The sequence below is a fragment of the Pongo abelii genome, chromosome 20 (assembly GCF_028885655.2).
Source record: "Pongo abelii isolate AG06213 chromosome 20, NHGRI_mPonAbe1-v2.0_pri, whole genome shotgun sequence".
NCBI classification, from domain to species: domain Eukaryota; kingdom Metazoa; phylum Chordata; class Mammalia; order Primates; family Hominidae; genus Pongo; species Pongo abelii.
Window position 1 is genome coordinate 37746885 of NC_072005.2, and position 25403 is coordinate 37772287.

General features: G+C 39.8%; 1 protein-coding gene across 8 annotated transcripts in view; it reads left to right on the plus strand.

The window, feature by feature from the left end:
* Window positions 1-25403, plus strand: part of DPY19L3 (dpy-19 like C-mannosyltransferase 3) — a 79980-nt gene that overhangs the window by 49322 nt on the left and 5255 nt on the right. For 7 of the 8 annotated variants that reach the window (XM_024236276.3, XM_054538346.2, NM_001131798.1 and 4 more), the window contains 8 exon segments: window positions 2987-3060; window positions 3239-3397; window positions 8157-8279; window positions 8658-8769; window positions 9521-9577; window positions 13532-13614; window positions 22340-22472; window positions 25150-25308. In XM_024236276.3, the coding sequence (XP_024092044.3) occupies window positions 2987-3060; window positions 3239-3397; window positions 8157-8279; window positions 8658-8769; window positions 9521-9577; window positions 13532-13614; window positions 22340-22472; window positions 25150-25308 (900 nt within the window). 8 annotated transcript variants of the gene reach the window in all.

The following is a 25403-nucleotide window of genomic DNA, read 5'->3' on the forward strand; positions in this document are numbered from 1 at the left end:
TATGGCATTGGAGATAATTTTTGAAACTTTCTTTTTCTTTTTTAATAAACTAATTTTTTTAGAGACAGGGTCTTGCCGTTTCCCAGGCTGGCCTTGAACACCTGGTCTCAAATGGCCCTCCCACCTTAGCCTCCCAAGTTGCTGGGACTACAAGTGTGCACCACCACACCTGGCTTCTTTGAAACTTTTAATTTTAAATAAATTCTTGCTTTATAAAGTGTATTAACGTGACTCAAGAGTTACCAGTTTTACTTCAAACAGGCTCAGTTTTAACTTTGTCTTAGTAACAAGGATTATTTTGTTGATTTTAGTCATTAATTTCTATGTACTCTTACGTCCCACCTTGAACTTACTCACCTTTTGTTATGAAACTTTTAAAAGCCTAACTTAAAAAGCATTAAACAAATATTTATCTAAATTTAAAATTTTTATTTTTAGTACCATAATATACACATAGCTTTCTATACCGTGGTACTTAAAAAAAAAAGACATGATTTTTAATTGAGTTCAGTTAATAAGTAAAGTGGCCTTACTGTCTACTTTCTGCTGGAAAGAAGAGTTGAGCTCATTTTTCCCGACATTTAACTGACTTATATGTAACAGGCCTAACAGAACAACTCATTTAGTAACGTAGGCATCCATTGGTTTTATGTCCGGTAGGTGCTTTGCTAAGATTTTTACAATGCCCCAGGGGCTCTGCTTAGTTTAACATGCTTTTTAAATGTTTTTATTGGCTTTTTAATTTTTTTTCAGGGTAGGCTTTATTAAAGGTATAGTTCTTGGACCTTGATATCCCATTTGTTTTTATGCTAGAGCAAAACTACATTGATTTCTTCAGGTACTTTTGCCTGTCCTAGAAGGTTGGTCTCAGGATAGGAGGCATCTGCAAAACAAGCTCCTTCTCCACAAGAGAACTGTGGTCCTTGTTCACATCTGTTGACTAGCAAAGAAAAAAAAATGTTCTTTTTTTTTTTTTTTTTTTTTGGGACAGGGTCTCTTACCCAGACTGGAATGCACTGGTATGGTCATGGCTCACTGCAGCCTCGATCTCCTGGGCTTAGGTGATCCTCCCACCTCAGCCTCCTGAGTAGCTGGGACTATGCATGTATACCACCACGCCGGCTAATTTTTGCGTTTTTTGTAGAGACAGGGTTTTGCTGTGTTGCCCAGGCTGGTCTTAAACTCCTAGGCTCAAGCAGTCCACCTGCCTTGGCCTCCCAAAGGATTATAGGCATGAACCACCATGCCCAGCTGTCAGTATGTTCTTAAACTCCATACAGCCCAGTACTTATCAATATATTTTTAAATTTCTAATTTTTTTTTGCTTTTTTTTTTGAGACAGGATCTCACTGTGCCACCCAGGCTGGAGTACAGTGGCACAATCTTGGCTCACGGCAGTCTTGACCTCCTGGGCTCAAGTAATCCTTCCACTTCAGCCTGAGTAGCTGGGACTACAGGTGTGTGCCACCGCCCCTGGCTAATTTTCACAATTTTTGTAGAGATGGGATCTTGCCATGTTGCCCAGGCTGGTCTCAAACACCTGGGCTCAAGGTATCCTCCCACTTCAGCCTCCCACAGTGCTAGGATTACAGACACGAGCTGCTGCACTCAGCCAAAAGCTTTTTTTGAGTTGATGAATACCCCATTTATCCTGATGGAATTATTACAGACTGTATGCCTGTGTCAAAATATCTCATATACTCCATAAATATATACATCTATATGCCCACAAAAATTAAAAATTAAAAAGCTTATTCAAAGCCAGGTGTGGTGGCTTATGCCTGTAATCCCAGCATTTTGGGAGGCTGAGGTGGGAGGATCGCCTGAGGCTAAGAGTTCAAAACCATCCTGGGAAATGTAGCAAAACCTAAACTCTACTAAAAAAATTTTTTTCAAAAAAAGCTTATTTGAGTGGAGCAGCCAGCATTTCTGGAAGAGTGGCCGAAGATACACAGTTCTTGCATTGGCCCACTCTACACATTCAGTGACCTGTTCTTGGATTAAACCAGTAAAGAGCTACATCCCTGGACCACCATTTTTGACTCCCTGAAGAAATAACATCTGTTGAATTGCATTTGATGTTTTGCCAGTGACCTACAACAAGAGGAAGTAGAGAAAATTTTCCTTGAAAGTCCTTGCTGTTTTTGCTTTACCCATGGGAAAAAATTATTTTGAGTCTTAGTTCTAGGACTGTTAGGATCTCTTCTGAGCAACTGTTTTGTTTTACTCTTATAAACCTGTGAGTAACATAAATATGTTGACCTCCCTGTTTGCATTTGCTGCTGGAATGCAAAAGACCAGATTTGTGGCTCATTTCTAATGAATGTATTGTTTGTACTGAACTCAATTGTGGCTTCATCTTTTTTCCCTATCTTCATTTTTCTTCTAATACATTTTTTCACCATTTATGTTATTATATATGGATTTTTAAGCCACAAATTTAAAATAGAATTATATGAGTTAAAACTGTAATCACTAATGATGAACACTCATTTGTCTGTCCACCCCTTCAGGGTTACAACTGTCTTGAATTGTCTTTGAGTGAATAAGTCTTGGATCGATTGTATCCACAGACCAAAAGCCCCAAAGCCAGACAGGCCTTGTGGGCGGTGTATCTATTTGAGGTTTCAGATCATCGTCTTGTCAGTTTTCTGGTCTGAAAACTTATGCGCACTATGCCTCAGCCTTCTCCCTCTCCCTGAAACCAAAAAATCTCATCTTTTACCTATTTTGCATATTTAACTTATGTATAAGATGTTTTTTGAATAAAGGATTATGCTAAAAAGGGGAGTGGGGTTTGGAAGGAGTTTGGAAGTCCCTGCTTTGGAATTCCTCAGTTCTGAGAACTACTGTGAACATTTACTGATTTTGTACACCCACACGCTCCTGTGAAATTGGACACTGAATATGTAAATTCAATGGGAAGTTATCAGGAAACCGTGCCTAAAGTACTAATAGCAATTTTTGTTTTCTCTTTCCCTGATAGAAAATTCTTAACCTGAAGTCAGATGAACACATATTTAAATTTCTGAAGGCAAAATTTGGGCTTGGAGCAACAAGGTATAACTAAATTGAAAGTCTTATGTTTGCTATTTTCTATTGAATCAGCAGGGACTTTAAAACTTAAGTTGTCATTGTGCCTTCAACTATTAATTGCAGACTCCCTTTGAGGAAAGATGCAATGTCATTTCTTTGTCTTGTATTGAATTTAATACTTTGCTTTCCATTTGTTCCCTAGGGATTTTGATGCAAATCTCTATCTGTGTGAAGAAGCTTTTGGCCTCCTGCCTTTTAATACATTTGGAAGGCTTTCAGATACTCTGCTTTTTTATGCTTACATATTCGTTCTGTCCATCACAGTGATTGTAGCATTCGTTGTTGCCTTTCATAATCTCAGGTATGGTATATTTCAGAAATCTAATGCTCTCCTTTAATGAACTTGTTCCATGTTGCAGAAAAATTGCAAAGTTGAAAGTCACAATATCAGACACAAGTAATAGTATTCATCTTAAAGGGGGAACATACCTCGTTTAGAGTGGACTACACTCCCAGTAGTTAAGAGACAACAGAGTAATGATCAGATTGCATGCGGTCTGGGCTTAAGTCTTGGCCTGCGCACTTGGGAACAAAGTGATTCTTGAGCTTGTTACATAACCTTTTGATATGTCCATTTCCTTATCTTTAGAATGGGAAGACTAAGAGTACTTACTCTACAGGATATTTGAGAAATAAGTAAAAACAACATAAAGCACTTAAAGTAGTGTCTGGTGCCTAGACTTCAGCAGGTACAAGCCATCGTGAACTGGTTTCATTATCAGTGTTGACTCATAAGCCTCTGTTGTGTTTCCATCATTAGCATCCTGTGTTTTTCTCCCTTCCTCCTCTAGCTGCTTTTTTGTATTGCTCTTGAAATGTAAGAGTTAATTAATTATTGCTCATTTGTTTTCTTGCATCTTGCTTCAGGGCTCATAATGTTGGAGTGGACCATAATTATTAGTATCTACTGAAAGTTTTGAGTAATAACTGCCAATTTTAAAAAACTTAGCATATCTACTAATCTACTGAAAGAAAAAAATCAAGAGTATAAAGGCTTTTTAAAAACTCGTAAGAATATCTACCCATCAAGCTGCTGGGGCGGGGTTTGCATTGACTATTCGTGTTAAACTGAAAGAAAATTAAGTGTAAGAAGTTGAAGCTGCTGTCATTTGTGAAAACTTAATGAAGCTCACAAGGAAGCCCTTTTTCTGTAGTTACCTTGCCAATTAATGTGCTGGTGAACTGTGATTCACAGCCACAAGAGAGCTGTCATTAGAATGAGTCCAGAGCAGTTGAGAGGTTTTATGATTATTAAGAATGAAGCAACATTGAACCATGAAAATATTTCATTGACCATAAACTATTTTACTGTCTTTGAGAAGTGTTCTTTTTTATACCTAACTCAAGATAAAATTTAGCCCTGTGAAAATAGGTGGAAATTATTCTGGACAGTGTGATTTAATATTATTCCAGACATACCAAGTGTCAACAGGACTCTAGACTGCATACAAAGCAGGAAGGTCAGTGGGCCTGCAGTATCTTTGTGAAAACGTCTGCCATGCTCTGTGTGAATCTATGAGCCATCTCTGGAGGCTGATTGGGTATATGATCATAGATAAAAGATAAAAGATTTTAGAGCATCTTCATCTACCAGATAGGGTTATTAGGACTTTATTAGAGGAAAAGCACTACATTAAAGTAATTAAAGAATCATAGTACAGTCATGTGTCACTTAACAAGGGGGATATGTTCTGAGAAATGCATATTAGGTGATTTTATCGTTGTGCGAATATCATACAGTGTGCTTACACAAACATAGATAGTATGGCCTACCACACACCTAGGCTATGTGGTATAACCTACTGCATCTAGGCTGCAAACCTGGACAGCAAGTTACTATGTTAAATACTGTAGGCAGTTGTAACACAATGGTAAGTATTTGTGTAAATAAATATATCTAAACATAGAATAGGTACAGTAAAAACATAAAGGCCAGGTATGGTGGGCCTGTAATCCCAGTGCTTTGGGAGGTTGAGAAGGATTGCTTAAGGCTAGGAGTTCTAGACCAGCCTGGGCAACATAGCAGGACCCCATCTTTATGGAAAAAAAAAAGAAAGAAAATTAGCTAGGCACGATGGTGCAAACCTGTAGTGCTAACAAGTTGGGAGGCTAAGGCGGGAGGATCACTTGAGCCCAGGCGTTTGAGGTTTCAGTGAACTATAGTTGCACCATTGCACCCTACCCTATCACTATTTTTAAAAAATACTGTATAAAAGATTAAAAATTGTATACCCATATAGGGCAGTTATCATAAATGGAGCTTGCAGGACTGGAAGTTTTTCTGTGTAAGCCTGTGAGTGAATGTGAAGGCCTAGGACGTTACCATACACTATTGTAGACTTTATAAACACTGTGCACTTAGGCTACAGTAAATCTATTTAAAAAACAAAGTGATTGTGCTATGACATTATAATGGCTATGATGTCAGTAGGCAATAGGAAGTTTTCAGCTCCATTATAATCTTACGAATCCACTGTGGTATGTGCGATCTGTTGTTGGCCAAAATGTTGTTATGTGGCACGTGACTGTCTAAATGTGAATTAACTTTTAAATAAGGGCCTTTTGTCAGTGCCAAGTATTTAAAGTATTTCTACCTTTTTAGTACTAGGAAGGATGATACTATGACTTGTTTTGTTTTGTTTTGTTTTGTTTTGTTTTGTTTTGTTTTGTTTTGTTTTGTTCTGTTCTGTTTTGTTTTGTTTTTGAAATGCGCCTCACTCTTGCCTGGGCTGGAGTGCAGTGGTGTAATCTCGGCTCACTGCAACCTCTGCCTTCTGGGTTCAGGCAATTCTCCTGCCTCAGCCTCCTAAGTAGCTGGGATTACAGGCGCGCACGACCACCCCTAGCTAATTTTTGTATTTTTAGTAGAGACAGGGTTTCACCGTGTTGGCCAGGCTGGTGTTGAACTCCTGACCTCAAGTGATCCGCCTGCCTCAGCCTCCCAAAGTGCTGGGATGACATGCATGAGCCACTGCACCCTGCCAGATACTATGACTTTTATGTAGACATCTGCATTAGTGTGAGGGGTACATCTGAAAGGGGCACAGTGTTCTGTGTTCATGGAATTAATCAGAGCCTTCCAGCTTGGCTGGGCTATGGGGGAGGTGCTGCAGACTTCTCTTAGGTATCTAGAGAGGATAAGAGCAGGTACTCTCCTTGTCTGTTTTATTTTTATTTACTTTTCACACCTTGCCCTGTTTATGGATATTCTCCTTATTTGGAGTATCCTTTTTGTACCAATATAGAAACCAGCGTTTGGGTTGTAATATTTACTTTTAAGTAAAGATTCCAATTCTGAATTACGAATGGTGAGAACTGCCTTAGAGTATCCTTTTAATTTTCCTATGTATTTGTGGTAGGAAAAAAAGGATTTCTGGGAAATAAAGTCTCTAGTTACATAGAGAAGCATCATATGTGCCCAGTTCTATTGGGTATGTGTGAAGGGATCAGTAGACCTTCATGAAAGTTTCATCTTTAACTAGTAGCCTTTACTGTTGTTTTCTTTTCCCCTTGACAACAAATTGTGCAACATCTAAAGTCACTGATCAGTCTTAACATCACTGAAGTGGAGGCAGCCAGGCAATGTGTGCTTCCCGGTGTAATGCGACGTGGAATAGAGCCGTCCTGTTTTCTGTGGGAATATGTTTCAAGTCCCTCAGTGGATGCCTGAAACCTCAGATGGTTTCAGACCCTCTCTACATATACTATGTTTTTTTCCCATACATATATCCCTGTGATAAAGTTTAATTTATAAATTAATCATGGTAAGAGATTAACAATAATAATAAAATACAACAATTAGAGCAACATGCCAGCATCACTTCTCTTGCACTTTGGGGCCTTAATTATGTAAGATAAGGTCTGCTTGAAAACAAACAATACAGGGACATTTAAATGTATCTTTATTAGTAGTTTAGTAGCTGAATGTATCTGCTTGTCTGTCTCAGGTGGGTGGGTAGACTATACAGCGTGGAAACACAGGACCAAGGGATGATGATCTGAGTCTCAGGTGGGACAGACGGGGATGGAGAGATTTCATCATGCAACACAGAATAGCATGTAATTCAAAGCTATGAATGGTTTATTTCTGGAATTTTCCATTGAATATTTTCGGACAGCAGTTTCCTCAGTAACAAACCACTGAAAGTGAATCCACAGATAAGAGGGGACTACTGTTCGTCATAACCCCGTGAAGTGTTCTTGCCAAAAAAATGAACTTGTGTCTAATAAACCTCTAGATCTAATTACAAGTTTACAAGAAGCATGAAACGTATAACCACCACTGTGAGCCACACCTGGGAGACGGGAACAGCTTCAGGACATATGTTCTGTATTCTTCCACAAACAAATGGCCTGTTTTTTTAAAAAAAGGAGATACTTTTATAGATCAAAAGATATTTAAAGATATATATTAGTGAAATGCAACATGCAGTTCTTAGATCCTGATTCGGAGAAACCTGAAAAAAGCAATTGATGCAAACAGGGAAAATAGAACATGAACTGGGTATTAGATGATGTTAAGGAATTATTGTTACTTTTATTGGGTGTAATAATTTAATGTAGCTGTATTTGATAAAAGTCATCTTTTGGGTATCAGGAGGTTATTGGTAGGTTAAAAATGTGATTTTTGAGGGGTCATAAAGGAACTGAATTCCAAGTTAATGGATGTGTTTTTTGCTTTTGCTTATTTGTAAAAATTTGAAAAATACTCATAATAACTGGTAAAACATCTTTTAAAGATCTCTTTCAATTTCAGCGATTCCAAAAAATTTTGGGTTTTTTTTTTTTGCATTCTCTTTTAATTTAAAGAATTGAAGCACTTTAAATTTTTACTTCAAAGCTGCTGTGAAATTTCAGTTTTTCTCATTATTAATGCATTTATATTGTTACACTTTAGCCTCATAAATTCAAAATTGATCAACGCGAATTCATTTCATCTTATGGAAATAATCAATTTCTGAATACATAAAGGCATACATTTCTTGTATCTTCTTCTTTTACAAAGATCTAACTAAAATTATGTTTCCGGCTTAAATTTTGTATGTTGGTGTTTTACTCAGTGATTCTACAAATCAACAATCCGTGGGTAAAATGGAAAAAGGCACAGTTGACCTGAAACCAGAAACTGCCTACAACTTAATACATACCATTCTGTTTGGATTCTTGGCATTGAGTACAATGAGGTATTTTTGTCTTCCCTGTTTGTTTACTTTTTATCTGACCGCTCTTGATGTTACTTAGCAATATAATTGGGAAAGTGACAATCATCTTCATTAATGATCATGGTTCTCATAAAATCATCCTTATATACTACCTTCTCTCAGTATAAAATATTCATCATCAGTTTTTACAATTAATTACAAACATGCCTCTATGTTTTACTTAAAACAGTCCTCAAAAGGCAGTGGAGTTAAACAACGAACCCTTCAGCAAATGGCATCTGCATAGTTTTAAGTAAGATTTTGCCGTCATAGACTGTAAAGCTGCCTTTATAGGTATCTCAGAATCCAGGTTTATATACAACTAGTGCTTCTGACTTGCGCCTGTGTCTGTTCTTGCAGAATGAAGTACCTCTGGACGTCACACATGTGCGTGTTCGCATCATTCGGCCTATGTAGCCCTGAAATATGGGAGTTACTTCTGAAGTCAGTCCATCTTTATAACCCAAAGAGGGTCAGTGTCATCCCTTTTTCCATCTCCTTTTATGACTTGTAGTATTTCTTTCATACCACTTCTTTTTTTGTTTTTCAGTAGCTGTGAGATAAAATGGATACTGAAATTGAAGCTGAAAATACATAATTGATATATTAAGATTTTATAGGGAATTATTTTAAAATAATTTTATTTTAAAAAATTACTTCTTTTTTCTCAGACTATAAATTAGATATGTTCATTATACAGAATTTGGAAATACAAAAAAAACACAAAAGGGGAATTAAAATTACCAATAATCCCCTTGTCCAGAATTATAACTGTTGTTATTATAATGTATTTTCATAAAGATAATTATTCATATATGTATGACAATTTTTCAATAGCCTATAAATGCAGTTTTGAATTGTTCTACTCCATAAATTCACTAGGTGGCAATATGGTAGAAGCTGCAGATACCTTACAAATGATTAGAATCCTAGTATCGACTCAGTTATTCTGCATATTGGAGACTTGTGCTCCATTAAATTATATTTCTGGTTTTTTTTTTTTAAGGCATATATTTACAAAGCAAAACTGTAAGGCAAAAGTGTTTAAAAAAGCTGAGCACAGTGGCTCACTCCTGTAATCCTAGCTGCTCAGGAGGCTGAGACAGGAAGATCACTTGAGCCCAAGAATTCCAGGCCAGCCTAGGCAACATAGCAAGACCCTGTCTCTCAAAAAAGAAAAGGTTCAAAATACTTGTAATCTAAATAATGTCTTTCTTATATAGATATGTATAATGCGATACTCAGTACCGATATTAATACTGCTGTATCTATGCTATAAGGTAAGACTGATTTTCCTTATTCTTGTCATTCATGTGTTTAGCAGAATAATTGCTTTGATTCAATATATTTTGTGTATTATTTGGCAAATAGAGTGGTTTGTGAAGGTTATAAATACCTCCTTAGCTTCTTACTGAAGGTGACATTGATAGGAAGATGGATCTTTTTCCCAAATAGTTTTAACAAGTAAAAACATGATAGCGAAAACTACTATAGCATTTAATAATTCCAATTAATTTTGGTTTAGACTCTTAATATTCAGCTGATGCAAATTCTGAAAATAAGGTGTTTTCAGACCTATTTTGAAATGAAAGTAGGAAAATTATTTTCCCATTACCTGATTTATATAGACTAAGAGATTTTTAAATGTATCTTACTTTAAGCTCCATATTTTATTAGATGCTTATCTTCGTAAGAGAATTAGACACATAAATAAACAGAGCCTAAGCCTAGGCTTTTTAAAATCTGTTCTTCAGTATCAATAGGAAGTATTTGAATTTTTCATATTCTCATTTGACTAGTTTCTGAAACAGCATGAACTGCCCTTTAATTCAGAGAATTTCTTAGCAGAGACAATGATCATTGGTCAGGTTGACTGTGGCTTTTTGTCACATCTTTGACACTGGCAGTCTTGAATCATCACTAGGGCAGATAGCACAGACTGTTTTATCCAATTGAGCTTCTGCCCTCTCTTTTTAAAAAATCTAACATATTAAGTTTAGATTTTTTTTTCCTTTAAATTTTACTTTAAGTTAAAACGATGGATTTCAAACTCTACCATGTAGAACCCCTGATTTGGGAGGGTGGCTAAAAGCAGGGGTGATGGGGCCTCCCACAGAGAGGATCAGCTAGAGCAGCTCAGCTTTGGGGTTTATTTGCTTATATTTTCATGTAGGATTTTGTGAACCAAAGGTTTCAGGCTAAAGAAAATATTGCTAAATACTATATTGTAAATATTTCAAAAAAATGTGTTCTGTCATGAGCCTATCAAAACATTTACCATTAGCAAAACTCTGTGCTAACTCCTAGATATTGAAAAACACACAAATAGATTTATGCCTCCCCACCTCTGGGAATTTTATTGCTCTAATGTGAATAACTGAAACTTAACTAAGAACATCTAGACACGAACAATTAAGGATTAAACAGTATATGTTACTGAGGAGTCCAGTCAGTTTACCTTTACACAATGATTCTGAGGATTAAAGCACCCTCCTCACAGAAAAGATAAAGCTCATGAATGTTTTTCTCACCACTGAAGATGTACCAAACAATAGCCATCTTTCACACTGCCCGTGTGCGTGTAGGTTCAGTTCTTTTATGTCTCAGCTATCTATTGAAATTCTACTGATATTTTTAAGCTATTTGAGGACTGAGGTGTTTTGTTCGTAATAAAATTGAGGAAGGACATTGTATAAGAAGTAAACTGTCCTAGGGAGCATTGATTCTTGAAGCGTGGTCCTCAGATAAACAGCGTCAGCGTCTCTTGGGATCCTGTAAACATGCATGTGTTTGGGTCCCACTCCAGACCTACTGAATCAGAAGCCTGGGAGTTCAGTACAGAAATATGCATTTAACCAACCCCCCAGTTTTAAGAACCCTCTGCTGTGTAGCGGTCACAGGGTTTCTCAGCAGTGACACATTGACACTTGGGCCAGAGAATTCTTTGCCGCTGGGGGCGGGCGCGGTCCTGTGTGCTGTAGGCTGCTCTGTGGCATCTTCATCCTCTGCCCGCTCATTGAAGCACCTCTCCCCTGGCTACAACAACCAAAAATGTCACCAGACATTGCCAAACACCCTGGGGCTAGGGCTAGGGGCACAATATCTCCCCTTACTCATCTTGAAAACCACTGCTGTAGAAGAACCGGGACGGCTAAAGAAGACATCATCTCCGGGAAATCCTTGCAGGTTTTCCCCGAATAAGGGAGTTAGTATCCTGAGGAATCCTCCAAAAGACTGTTGGCCTAGTCTCTCTTGATACAGGACTTTAGGAGAAATCCTATGCATTCAGCTTTCACTGTATAAAATAGTTCAGATATTTCATCTCCACAAAACTTACATAAAATCACAGAGAAAATTAAGATGTTATGGGTATGAGGGGTTACCCTGGAACTGAATCTGTTTTCCAACTATTCCAACTCTTACAGACTTACCTGTAAGTAATGTGAATTCATATATTTCAAAGCCTGATTTCAGTTTTACATTGCAATTGTAGTTAGGGTTTCAAAATTTCTTGTTCATGCTACCAATTTTGCTGTATCTCTCTTTAGTATAAGCCTATTAAAAGGGAAAAAAGCATGTACTAGCCTGCACTCCGAAGTCAAGACTTTAGCAAAATTAGTACATTGGTCTTGATTAACTTAATTGGATTGCTGAAATCTCTGCTGCTGATTGGTAAAAACGGCAGTTAGTTAATTCAGCACTTTCATATTGTCAAAGGAGTTTGCCGCAAAATTCTCACTAGCTTTTAACATTTTCAGAATTAATAACAGTAACTTTCAAACTAGAAAAATATCTAATATTCATTGAGTTCACAGGTTTCAAATATGTTTATACTGTAAGAATTAGAGCTTTTCATTAAAAAGTTGGTATTCTATTGGTTATCAAATTAATAAGGAAAAATAGATCATTGAAATATTACAAAGGCGTCATTTAATCAGTAATTTTTACTACATCTCTTCCAAAAACTAGAACCAGAAGTCCTGACACCTGATTTCCCATCACTAGCAATTTTCCTGATTCACCCACCCAGGAGACAAGATTTGAATGAGCAGTAAAAATGGCCAAAGATGAGATGACCAAAAAAACAGTGATAGGTCTCAAACACAGCCAGAGATCAATCAGGTGCTGCTTTGATTCTACTAGTGGTTCTTAAATAAAAGTATTATATTTTCTACATCAGTGGAGCATACATACATTGTCATTGGTCTTCTGTGCTAATTTGTGAAGTGAATTCTACCTTTGACCTTAGAATGTATATAGATATGATCAAGTCTTTTTAGTCAACTGTCATTTGATAAAAACAATTAAGATTTAGTTAATTGTTGAATTAAATGGACAAATGGACTTAAGATATTAGATAAGTGGGTAATTCAGAGAGTAATTTTTATATTTTATTTAGAAAACCTTAAGTACTCAAGTTGACCAGGAGGCACCAAGTGGTATAAATACAGCCAGATGTACCAGATATTCCTGGAGAGCCCTACATTTAAATATTCTTCTTTCTCATTGTACCAGCAATTATATTAATATGTGTCAAACGATTTGACCAGATTTCTAGTACAAAAATACAATCATGCTATTATGAAATGAAAAGGGGGCTGGATTTGGAGCCAGCGTCCAGGTTGTAGCTCTGCCACTTGTGACTTGGTCAAGTCAGATACCTCTCTGAGCCTCAGTTTCCATACTTCTAAATGAAAAATAAATCCCAGTGGGTGATGCTGCCTGTTGCGTCATCCATGTCATGGGTTATTGTGAGGATAAAACAATGCCGTATTCTAAAACATTTTTGCAGCAGTAAAATGGCTCTGTCTTCTACAGGATACATTCTACTTTTAGGGGTAAATTGCATGGCATTAGTTAATTACATATTCCTAACAGATTGTGAGCTTTCTCATGGTTGGCATTCTTGTCATGTCAAAATAATGTTTTGCCAGGTATTAACATCACATACAACAGCATTTTTATTGGAGCAAGATAAAAAGCTCATTTTTTAGAGTTGGCGATACCTCGCATCCTAATTAGCTTCAGCTGAAGATAATTTCAGAAACTTCCCAGACGCTAGTTCCCTTGTATTAGGAGAGTTGCTGCAGAGGTGAAATAGTTGTATATTCCAGTTGCTATGTTTATTTAGTTCACACATTATATGCAGTTTATCTTTTTTTCATTTAATCTTAGTGATAGTTGTGGGTATAGGGGTGGATTTTGTTTTTGTTTTGTTTTGTTTTTAATTTCAGTTCTGGCCAGGAATGATGGATGAACTCTCCGAGTTGAGAGAATTCTATGATCCAGATACAGTGGAGCTGATGAACTGGATTAAGTAAGAGGATTTTTTTTAACTTTTAAAATTTTAAGTGCCTTTTAAGAGTCACTATAGACATTTCGTTTTGGGGATTTTTTGTTTGTTTCTGAATCTAATTACGAAGAAACATTCGTCCTTACTAAATTTTTCTTTAAAACTCCGTATTTGAAAATAATGTCTTTCTATTTAAGAAATATTCTTTCCAGCTATATCTCATGAAGAAAGGAAAATACCCATTTGGAGAGGAAAACAGATTCAATAAATAAATTTCAAACCACTGACAGAAATGGCAATAAAAGTTTATTTATAATATCTGTTAAAACTTAAAATGTGATGTCTCTGCCAATTTTATCTTTATTATTTTCATTTTAATACCATTCTGATTTTCCACTAATGGTGACACTTGAAAGTATTCTTTCTGGCCGGGCGCAATGGCTCATGCCTGTAATCCCAGCACTTTGGGGGAGGCTGAGGTGGGCTGATCACCCGAGGTCAGGAGTTCAAGACTAGCCTGGCCAACATGATGAAACCCTGTCTGTCTCTACTAAAAATACAAAAATTAGCCAGGCATGGTGGCAGGTGCCTCCTAGCTACTCAGGAGGCTGAGGCAGGAAAATCACTTGAACTCAGGAGGTAGAGGTTGCAGTGAGCCAAGATCACGCTACTACACTTCATCCTGGGTAACAGAGCAAGACTCTCTCTAAAAAAAAAAAAAAAAAAGAAAAAAAAAAAGAAAGAAAATATTCTTTCCTCGTTTTTTAAATTATACTGTAAACTCCAGTTAAGTAGAGGCTCATGACAGCTCAGTGCAGATTTCATGTTAACTCATCATATTACCAAAGCCTAGGACCAAAGAAAATGTTAGATACAAAACCTGAAACTTTCCGTCTTGAATATCATAATGCTTTAGTGTCCTATTGGCTCTTATTTCTGCCGGCACTTTGTTGTTTTGCCTCAGCATTCAGCATCAGAATGAAATTTGTGTATTTCAAAGCTTTATTAACAAAACCTGCCTCCCACCAGCAAAAATAAACTTTTCTACCCAGAGCACCATTCCTATGCCCTGGAACACTGTATTTCCCTACTTTTAACCAGAAAGCAGAAGTGTAATTATTCACATGTAAATAGAGGCTGTGCATCACATGTGGTGCCTTCTGAAAGCATTGGCTGGATTGTCTGTGTGCCATGGCTAATGCTTACTCACCAGTACAGGTCAGCCCTGCGTGTCTGCAGAGATGGTCAGTGCTTGACAGCTGAGGCCTCCCTAGGGCAACGCATGGATCTCATAGAGATTTGTCTAAAACATACACATGGCTTTGGTCCTAATGTTGGGCTGGGTTTGACTAGATGCAGTGAGTATAATTTTTCACATATTTCTAGTGCTGAGAGCACTAAGCCGTGCTTTGTCTTTATTTATTTAATTTTAAATCATGCCAGATGATTACAGAGTAAATAATTCCTTCAGTATTTATTATGTACAAGGAAAGAGAGTTATTCGTGTAAAGGAAAGCTAATTTTGCATTAACTGTAGTCAGCTGGAAATTTATGACGTACATCTGAAGTTGAGGCTGATATTTTCTATTTTCAGGACTATGCTGTTGAAATTAATGCTGAGGACCCCTGCTTTCTGGTAGCATGCTGAAGGTGGTGGGTCTTCCGGATCTCCTTAGATTAGCACCATAAACACCCCAGTCTTTCAGGAATTAATTATAAAGTCATTAAAAATGTATTCTAGCAGAGCCCCAGGTTATCTTTGGCAGTCTCAGACTAGATATATTTATTTGTAGTGCCTTTATTTTTATGCTTTTCCCCACAGAAAATTAAAATAACGTTGAAAAACTGTGGATGAGAGATGATTCCAGGTGTAAAGAAGAGAATACAAGTGTTCTATTTCCCTCATTTGGGAGGTGATGTTCACTCCTCAGACCCTCCTTTTGCTAACAGCTCCTCTCCCTGTAGTGCTTTTGTAGTAGACATATTCCTTTGGCTTTTTTTTTTTTTTTTTTTTTTTTAATTCTCAGCAACTGAAGGATTTGCCTTGTTCCAAAAAATTTGTTCTACTGTGATCTAGTCTCAGCTTTTTCCCCTAAAATTTTTCAAATCTAAATAATATTTTTGTAAAACTAGCTGCTTGGTATGTTTGCAAAATAAGTGTAAGTGGTGATGAATGTATGCCAAAATAGGGTCCATGTAGACATCAGATATGTTTGTTTAAGTCAACACTCAAATCCACACTGGCCTGTAGGTGTGGATTCCAAACGCAAGTGACTGCCTTAATACTCTTTTAATATGCCCTGATTTCTTCTGTTTTTGAAACATAAAATATGACCTTCAAGTTTCACCTCACTGCTTTGATTAGTCACATGGTATCCATGTTATTAGCAAGTATGAGTTGTGCTGGAGAAAAGGCTGCGGCCTAAGGACTCTTTCAGACGCATGGGCTGTGTCTGAAAGAGTGACTCCCAAGACGCCTGGCAGAGAACCAGCACTGTCCCTGAGGGCTGCCCCTGTCCTCCCCAGCCTGTCTTCCTGTCTGCCCTGTTCCCAGACAGTCAAAGCAGACACACTCAAATGTCTGTCTTCTGCCCATGCAGTCATCACGGCATCTATCGGACAGGGGCACAGCCTCCATTAGGGGAGGGATGGCTGTCCTTGGGATGAATCACAACTAGAGAAATAGTGGCCTGTGGAAACCCTGGGGACACCTCAAGTGACCCTCCATCTTGGCACAGGGCACCCCTTACGTGAAGTGTTGAAGCTTATCTGTCCTCTTCATCACTCACACACCTGGAAGTGTCCCGCCCCGTGTCCTTGCTGCTGGAGTAAGCTACACCCCACACAAGGCATCACATTGTGCTCCTGGACACAGGGCTTCCGCTCGGAGATTCAGGCTTTCCAAGTATTCTCAGAGGGCTTCTCTGCTTTAAGGGTAAATTGAAAGATGTGGTTGCCTCAGTGGGAGTTGGTTCTTTTCTTTTTTATAGGCTGAAGAGATATCCTCAAGGGAAAATAAAGGGCATTACCTGAGGGTGACACTTAACATGAGAAAGTTCATACCCAAGGGATTGGATTCCTGTGAAGACTCTTAAAGCCTTAACTAATTTATAAAGTTATTTCACATCTGAAGTTGTGCACTTATTAATATAGTTCAGCAGATGTTCATCGAGCCCCAGCAGTGTATGGGCACCGTGTGAAGTGTGTGGATGCAGGTGGCGCTCCACTGCAGCTGCCTTTCACTGGAGTAACCGCTGGGCCTCGCCTCAGCACAGTTGCCCTCATTCTTTTCTCCCGAATTCTCACCCTCGACTCCATTTTAAGATCTTCAGTGGCTTAGCAAGTTCAGTGGGAAAGTTTTTTTAGAATTCTAATTTTTAGTAATAGAAAATGTTTTATGCTTTCCTATCTTTAGCTCCTAAAAGGAGTAGAGATTGAAGCTTCAGTATGAAACCAACAGTGTTTAGGGATTAAGTTGCTCTTTTTTACAAAGACGGTGTGACATTTGACATGTTGTTAAAGTCAGGGCCCCAGGCTGTGGTAGCCCCAGCCGCCTTTCCTAAGAGCTGGGAGGCATGTCCCGCCTTCTACACCCCAGCCTTTGTGCATTCACCTGCCTGCTGCTCTCCACGCTACCCCGATGCATTGCATGCCTTGTTTTCAAGCAGATTTAAATGCATATATTCATATTTACCCTTCTCTGCTGATAAGGTTTCCTGGATACAAAGATTAAAAACTTGGATTTTTTTTTTTTTTTTTTTTTTTTTTTTGCCTTCTGGTATCTCTTTCAGCAAAAGTCAGGCAGTAGTTTTAAAGGTTTTCTGTGTGATTAGAAAGCACGTTTACCTCAGCAAGGCTGAATGCAACCACAATCTGTGGTTTCTACCTTGTTCCTTTGTGTCCTTGAATGTTTCATTTTTCCTTCCTGAAAATTTTCTTCTGACATTTTGCGAATAAGATAGGCAGAGCTATATATTTGCATATTTTGAGGGATGACATTTTAGCTACTTCGCTTTAGGAGATTTTCACTGGAAATAGTCTCTTTCCAGTAATGAAACCTGTGTGTGCAGTATTTTCTCAATGGGTCTGAAAAAATGGACCAACTTTCTTTCACATTTAACCAAAGCAGAAAGTTAGTGTATATTTTAAATATGATGTAGGCTAAGTTCAGACCTTAATTGCCTGTAAGCCTCTTTTCTATTTAATGAATCATTTTGTAGTATTTGCATAATTCTATAAATTTTTGAAGTGTAGATAAAGCAGATGTTCACACGTTATATTATAATGCTCAGTTTCCCCATTAGTTCAACAGCAATTAACTTGTTGAAGCTTAGAGCTTCAAAAATAAATGAGATTATTTGTTCAAAATGCCATCAGGTCTTCCTGGAATGACATTTAAATTATATAATGTAAATCCATTTGACCTGTGAGTCTTTGTCATTATTTAGTGACATTTCTTACAGAACAAATTGTGTGCAGGTTGGGCAGCCTGCTATGGAGCTTGGCAGAGAGCTATAAAAACAAATTATCCTTTCATTTTATACATCATTTATTCAAACATTTGTAAAAATCGCTTTGTTTTTCTATAATAGAGAAATGTCATTCAATGGTTAAAAGCACATTAGCTATTTTAGATACAGACCACAGACTGTATCAGGCAAGAGTGTCTGTGAAGGAAGAGCACCCAGCATTATGTCCATCACTGTGCATGTTTTCAGCTAAGGACAACGGATCCCTTCTCCCTTTGCCTGCTAAATTTACCACAAAATAGAAAGGACAGTGAATATAAGTATCTTTTTAAGTTTAGAAATGTGTGATTGTTTGTTTCTCATTTTGTTCCACTTTGCTTGTAGCTTTTCCTTTGGCATTTGCCTTACGGGTAGAGTGAAGTATTGGAAGTAGCAGTGATATTTCCCAGGTTTACCACGGAGCTGGCGTATGAGACAAGGCCACATGGCATGGAGGGAAGAAGCATCATCCCTACTGTCCTCAGAAGTCAGTCATTTTCAAATAAGTGTTATTTTTGGTTTTATTTTATTTTATTTTATTTATTTTTTGAGATGGAATCTCTGTCGCCCAGGCTGTAGTGCAGTGGCATGATCTCGGCTCACTGCAACCTTCACCTCGCGGGTTCAAGCGATTCTCCTGCCTCAGCCTCCCAGGTAGCTGGGACTACAGGCAGGCGCCACCACACCTGGCTAATTTGTGTATTTTGGGTAGAGATGGGGTTTCACCATGTTGGCCAGGCTGGTCTCGAACTCCTGACCTCAAGCAATCTACCCACCTCTGCCTCCCAAAGTGTTGAGATTACAGGCGTGAGCCACTGCACCCAGCCAGAAGTATTATTTTTAATCCATCTTATAGGCATGAGGATATGTGTATTTTACTGCTTTAAAATAAAGCCAAGTCCTCAGTGAAAGAGTATGTTAACAATCCAGATGATTGTGGCACTAACACATTAAACAGATTACACTTCTTTTAAACTTTCTGACTTTTTGCTAATAAGGCCAGACATTAAGACAGTCACAACTTAATGAGCTTCATTCCATTTTTTCTTTCATTCCCCTGAGCAGCCATGTGTCACTCGCTCTGCTGGTGATGGCCCTGCTGCTGCCTTGGGGCTGCACCTGCTAGGGGCCGGGGGTGGAAGCCACTCAAGAGCTCTTAGATCCTGCTGAGGAGAGAGCATCTTCAGTGACTGCTGTTTCATTTCCAGCTTAGCTGAAGGCTTGCAGTAAGCATTAGTAAATATGTGATAGACTAGGCTCACTACAGCACTGGGTTATTTTGAAGTGTTTATCTGTAATGGGAGCTGTTAAGTAAGCTTTTTTCTTTTTTTTTGAGTTGGAGTTTTGCTCTGTTGCCCAGGCTGGAGTGCAGTGGCACGATCTTGGCTCACTGCAACTTATGCCTCCCGGGTTCAAGTGATTCTCCCTCCTCAGCCTCCTGAGTAGCTGGCGTTACAGGCACCCACCACCACGCCCGGCTAAGTTTTGTATTTTTAGTGGAGACAGGTTTCAGCATATTGGCCAGGCTGGTCTCAGGCTCCTGACCTCAAGTGATCTCCCCACCTGGCCTCCCAAAGTGCTGGGATTACAGACATGAGCCACCACACCTAGTCTAAGTAAGCTTCTTGAAGACAGGTTGTCATACTGTGTTTGCCAGCCCAGCACATAGTAGACCCTCAGCAATATTTTTTGAATAAAGAAAGAACGTTATAACTCCCTAGAGGGCAGTTTAGGACTTTGGGCATTTAAGCCTTTGTGAACTCTGTAATTCATCCAAGGGCTATGATTATAGTCTAGGAGGCAGGCTGAAACCTTGATCATTAGCTGTGGCTGGATAACAAGGCCTGTCATCTCTGCTGTAATTATAAACTGCATGCTACATATAGCTTTGTGCATCTTCTTGGTGCTGAAGCTGCACAGAGATTCCTATTATACATTCAAAACGGTGATGGTGAGACAGTCTTGTGATTGGAATGGATGTTGGAAGCTCAGCTGCCGGGTTTGTCTTTTGTGTAGAAGGCCAGCTTGGCACTGTTCAGGCAGTGAGACTACAAACCAGGATTATTCGCCCCTGATAGCTCTCGCCTCCACCTCCTGCTCTGCCAGGCGTGGAAACCAGACTCATCATGTTCTCTCTGCATCCTAAATCTGTCTAGTTCAGAGGACCAAAGACAGCCACTTTTTGGCATGGATGTGTCAAGTTATCGTATCGTTGATTGCTGTGGAATGGCTCATGCCAGTTGAGAGTATTCAAAGGAAAGAAGCCTGGCTTGGAAAAATGGTGGCACTTTAAAAAACTAATATTTGTTCATACTTGTTTCCTTTAGCAATTACACTCTAGGTGAGGGTAGCACAGTACACAAGGCCCAGAGTAAGTGTTTAGTAAGTGTCAGTTGAATTAAACTGAATTTCAGTAAAACCTTTCACTAAGGAATTCTTTGCACCTTCGCGTTTTCGTTGAAACCTTATTCCTCTGACCATGTGGGACAGAATGTGAGAGAGTCCCTGTAAATTGTTGGTACGGGGGACAGAGCTAACATCTATTTGTTCTTGTTCCTGGGTCTGTCAGAATGACAAGCTCTCAAGTGCAGCCAAGCTCATGTGAAACTTTTTTCCTGCTGGAATCTGCATTCTAGACTCTGGCATGGGAGAGGGGATGCATATTATGTGTCATTATGTATGCTCATTGTCATTCCAGCCACTTTTTTTCCTCACTTAGGAACGCTTATTGGAATGCAAGTGAATGAGAGTGTCATTGTTAGAAAGAAAATCTTGAATTTTTCAAAAGTAAACTATTTGTAAATGTCACAACTTGAATTGTGGGATGTCTCGCTTGTAGACATCCAAGGCCTCTGTTGGATGGCGTTCACGCTGGAGTCTTAGCGCTGAGTTGGAATAAATAAAACATCCTGGTGGGATGTATGAATGTGATGAGGCCTCTCTTAGAAACCGCAGCACCAGAGCTAGTTGCGTGCCCTGCTCCAAAACCATGGAGAACAGTCTGCCGTGGCTTTTTCTGCAGAGGATGTTGAATTTTAATGATTTTAAATAAACTCCTCACAAGCATCTTCCTCATTTTAGTTCAGTCCAGCAGGCACAGACTCCTCTCAACACAAGAAGGATAAACGCAGCCTGCAGTGTCCTCAGTGGGCCTCTGTGGGAAATTCTGCACTCAGGAGAATCCCTAGAAGAGAGCTCTTAGGGCCTCCTGAGAAATTAACTCCTTGACCGCTTACAAGTGACTCTCAGGTTTCCAAAAAAAAAAAAAAGAGGAAAGGAATTAAATCAGCTACTATGATTCCTTTTTTCCAGGGAGGAAAAAGGAAAAATGCTTTTCCTGTATTCTGGGAGTCTTTTCTTGGTCCCTAGTCCCTGCCCCTCACACCCCTGGGAGACAGAGAATCGTAGCGTGGTGGGAACTGGAAAGTGAGTTTGTGCCTTAATACTAGGGTGCCCTGTGTTCCTTAAACTGCATATAGTTTCTCATAATCAGGACCAAAGGTATGTGTAAAATAATGGCGTTTTCACATCAGAAGTATTTGTGTATCCCCCATATTGAGTAATAAGATATTGGCTATTTCAGAATCTTGTTTCCATATTTTTTTGTTGTTGTTGTTGTTAATTCTGTTTTTATTTATGGTGGTATCTGTGATTTTTTTTCCTTATTGCTTTTTTAAGCAAAAACCCTTGGAACTGACTCATGATCACCTGCAGTTTCTGGCTTGATGATTTGTTACATGTTGCTCTAGGTAGCCCTTTTGTTAAGTTCAATACGCAAAGCAGTGGCAATCTTTTAGGTTATTTTTGTTAGACTCTGCCCCTCTGGAACAATAGCAGGAGAGGATTGTGGGTCTTGGCCTAGAAGCCTGGACTCAAGAGCTACACTGCCTGCCTTCTAAGACAATTCCTTATAAAAGTAAACCTAGCAAAACAAGTTTCCCCACCGTTATTCTGGTGAACAGTCAAAACCAGTTACAAAACATTGTTGTAAAAAATATGGGGCTGGTGCAAAAGTAATTGAGGTTTTTGCCATTGAAAGTAATGGCAAAAACCGCAATTACTTTTGCACTCAGTAGTTTGAGTGCAAATCAAAACCGAAGGAAACTTCCGTTTTTTTTTTCCCTGACTCATAACACTTGGTAACATAGCTGGATTTTTCTGAAAAAGTTTGATATCGTCTTCTTTGTTGTCTTTAAGGACCTCTTAACAGTGGGGTTAATTCAGACTCTAAAATCTTCCAGCTCTAACACTCCAAGAAAGGCTGTGTTTGCGGGAAGCATGCAGTTGCTGGCCGGAGTCAAGCTGTGCACAGGAAGGACCCTAACCAACCACCCGCACTACGAAGACAGCAGCCTGAGAGAGCGGACCAGAGCGGTGAGGCTCCGCAGTGCCTCCCCTCGCTTCTTGTGGGCCAGCTATGGGCTGCGTGTCCCTATGTGTGGTAAAGATGGGGCTGAATGCTGCACCCTCCAGCATTAGGTTAGGAGGATGTATTAGTCTGTTTTCACGCTACTGTTAAAGGCGTACCCGACACTGGGCAATTTACAGAAGAAAGAGAGGTTTAATGGACTTACAGTTCCGCATGGCTGGGGAGGCCTCACAATCATGGCAGAAGGCAAGGAAGAACAAGTCATGTCATACATGGGTGGCAGCAAGCAAAAAGAGCTTGTGCAGGGAAACTCCCCCTTATAAAACCATCAGATCTCATGAGATGTATTCACTACCACGAGAACAGCACGGGAAAGACTTGCCCCCATGATTCAGTTACCTCCCACCAGGTCCCTACCACATCACGTGGGAATTCAAGATGTGATTTGGGTGGGGACACAGCCAAACCATATCAGAGGGGAAATCAGAACATAAGTGCACAGGGCTCGCATCTCCTGGTTCAGGACCTCTGCCTGCCCATATCCACTAAGGACGTGACGTTAGGCCACAGGTCCTCCCCAGGGAAGAACCGAGAAGACACGCCTTGAGATGTGCAGAAGAGCGCGTTTGGGAGCAAAGCTTTTGGATTACGGAGGGGAAGGAAAAGGAGTTGAAGCATACTGGTCACATTTCTCATGCACCATTCTGAAGTCTGGGGTTTTTGTTTTTTAATAGATAATAATACAGTCTCATAGTTCAAAATTCAGAACATACAAAACGAAATATGGTGAAAAGTGCCTCTCCCATTATTGCAGTTCTTAGTTCCCCTCCTAGGAGGCAGATAATGTTAGCAGTTTCTTGTGTCTCCTTCCACAGGTATTTCATGCAGATACAAATATGGGGGGAGGGTGGTGCCCCTTTCTCCATTTTTACAAAAGAAGTGGCATTCTACATTCTGCTTCTTCGGCACTTAATGTGTTTTGGAAAACATTCTATATTCAGTATGTTAACAGCTTCCTTCTTATTTTTAAAGCTGCTTAATATTTTACATGGATGTGGCATATTTTATTTAGCCATTTCTGCTGTTTCCCTGTCTTTTGTGATTATATGAACAGTGCTACAGATAAACTTGTCTGCACATCACTCTTTCCAGGCACGGTGTCTGTCTGTACAGCAGATTCTTGGATGGGGAAGTGCTGGGTCAGGGTTGTTGGCATCTGTAATGTAGATCGAGAGATGTTACCAGGTCCTCTCTCTACAGGTTGTATCTGTTTACATTCAGGTCAGCAGTGCAGGAAGGTGCCTGTGTCCCTTCATCCTCACCAATCAGGTTTCAAACTCATACATGTTTCCTAATGTCACTTTTTTCATTTTGGCGGTTGAAAAGTTGTTGAAAAAGTCTTGTTTTGAGGTGAGATTTGACTAGCCTAAAAGCAGATGATTTTTACTAATCTCCTGTCTTGTATAAGAATCGTTTGAATTTAGACTCCTGCTAAAATAGGAATTTTTTGATGGGCTGAAGTGTCCTAGATAGTTCCCAATTAACTAGGAGGATGCAGGAAAGGGGCTCCCTGGCTTTCCAGGCACCAGGTTCATCAGGGGTGGCCTCTACTGCTTGGACTGGAGACTGCAGAGAAGACAGGTCGAGTGCACAGAGCGTCCTGGGCATCTCCTTTCCTGTCTCAGTACTACGGTTAGGCCCCACACACTGACATCCTGAAGGCCCTACAGCTCTTCATCATGACCCTGGAATCCTTGGAATGCCTTCAGCCCAAGACCTTGTGCTGGACTATAGGATGACACAGTTGTCACAGTAACAGCATCCTACCTCCCTACCATTTCACCCATGCATGTGGACACATCAAGTTAGACCCTCAAGCCCAAATCAGAAATCTAGCACTTGAAATCAGGGCGCAACAAAGGAGGCAGTGCCTCTCTTCATGAACCCCCACATTCAACACCTCACACAGCCTGTTTCCATTCCAGCCCCAGAATCTGGGATGCTCAGTTTGCATCCATCCACTGAGGGTGTGTGGCACTGGTATGAACGTGAAGGGGGCCTCCTGTGGCGTTGCCCACGGTGTGCTGCAAGTGGCTCTCACCCCTAGGATGGACGAGAGGGAGAGGAGCAGTGGGGTCTCTCACTTAGCTGAGATGCGGAGTAGCAGGTAAAGCAGCCAGTGCTGCCCCAGCCTAGGAGCAGAGACCCTACAGGGATCCTTCTCCCCACCTACCAGTTTCAGAAGCTGGGGCTCTGCCTTATTGGGACGTGTGTCCCTCAGACTGTCCCATCACCCTTAATGGGCCATTTTAGTCTGGGGGTCCCCTTTTTAAAGGTAGAGACTGTGTCTTATTTACTCAGCCCTGTCATTTACCTTGGGAAAGCAGTCTTAGAATTGGTGCCTACTGATGAATATAGTCCTGACTTGAAGTAATACATTCTGAATCCAAATGTGTTCTTCCTGGCTCACTCTCTTCCCAAGGCCGAGCACTCACAGCGTTCTGGGAACTTACACGCACATGCTCCAGGCCTGCAAATGAGGGAGTGCAGCGTGGCCTGGGCTGGAGAGAGCACCTTGGGTGTTAGGTCTTAGACTCAGCCCTGTGGAAGGTTACATCACATAGTTAACTCCTTGGCAGTCAAGTAGCATTTGCCACATTGCATTTTTATCTCTTTTTGAAGGTTTATCAGATATATGCCAAGAGGGCGCCAGAGGAAGTGCATGCCCTCCTAAGGTCCTTCGGCACCGACTACGTAATCCTGGAAGACAGCATCTGCTACGAGCGGAGGCACCGCCGGGGCTGCCGACTCCGGGACCTGCTGGACATAGCCAACGGCCACGTGAGCATGCTGCCTCTCCCTGTGTGGGGGTCTCCTGGAGGGGCGGGACTCTGATTTGAATCCTAAGAATGTGAATCTTTTTATCCTTTATGTCT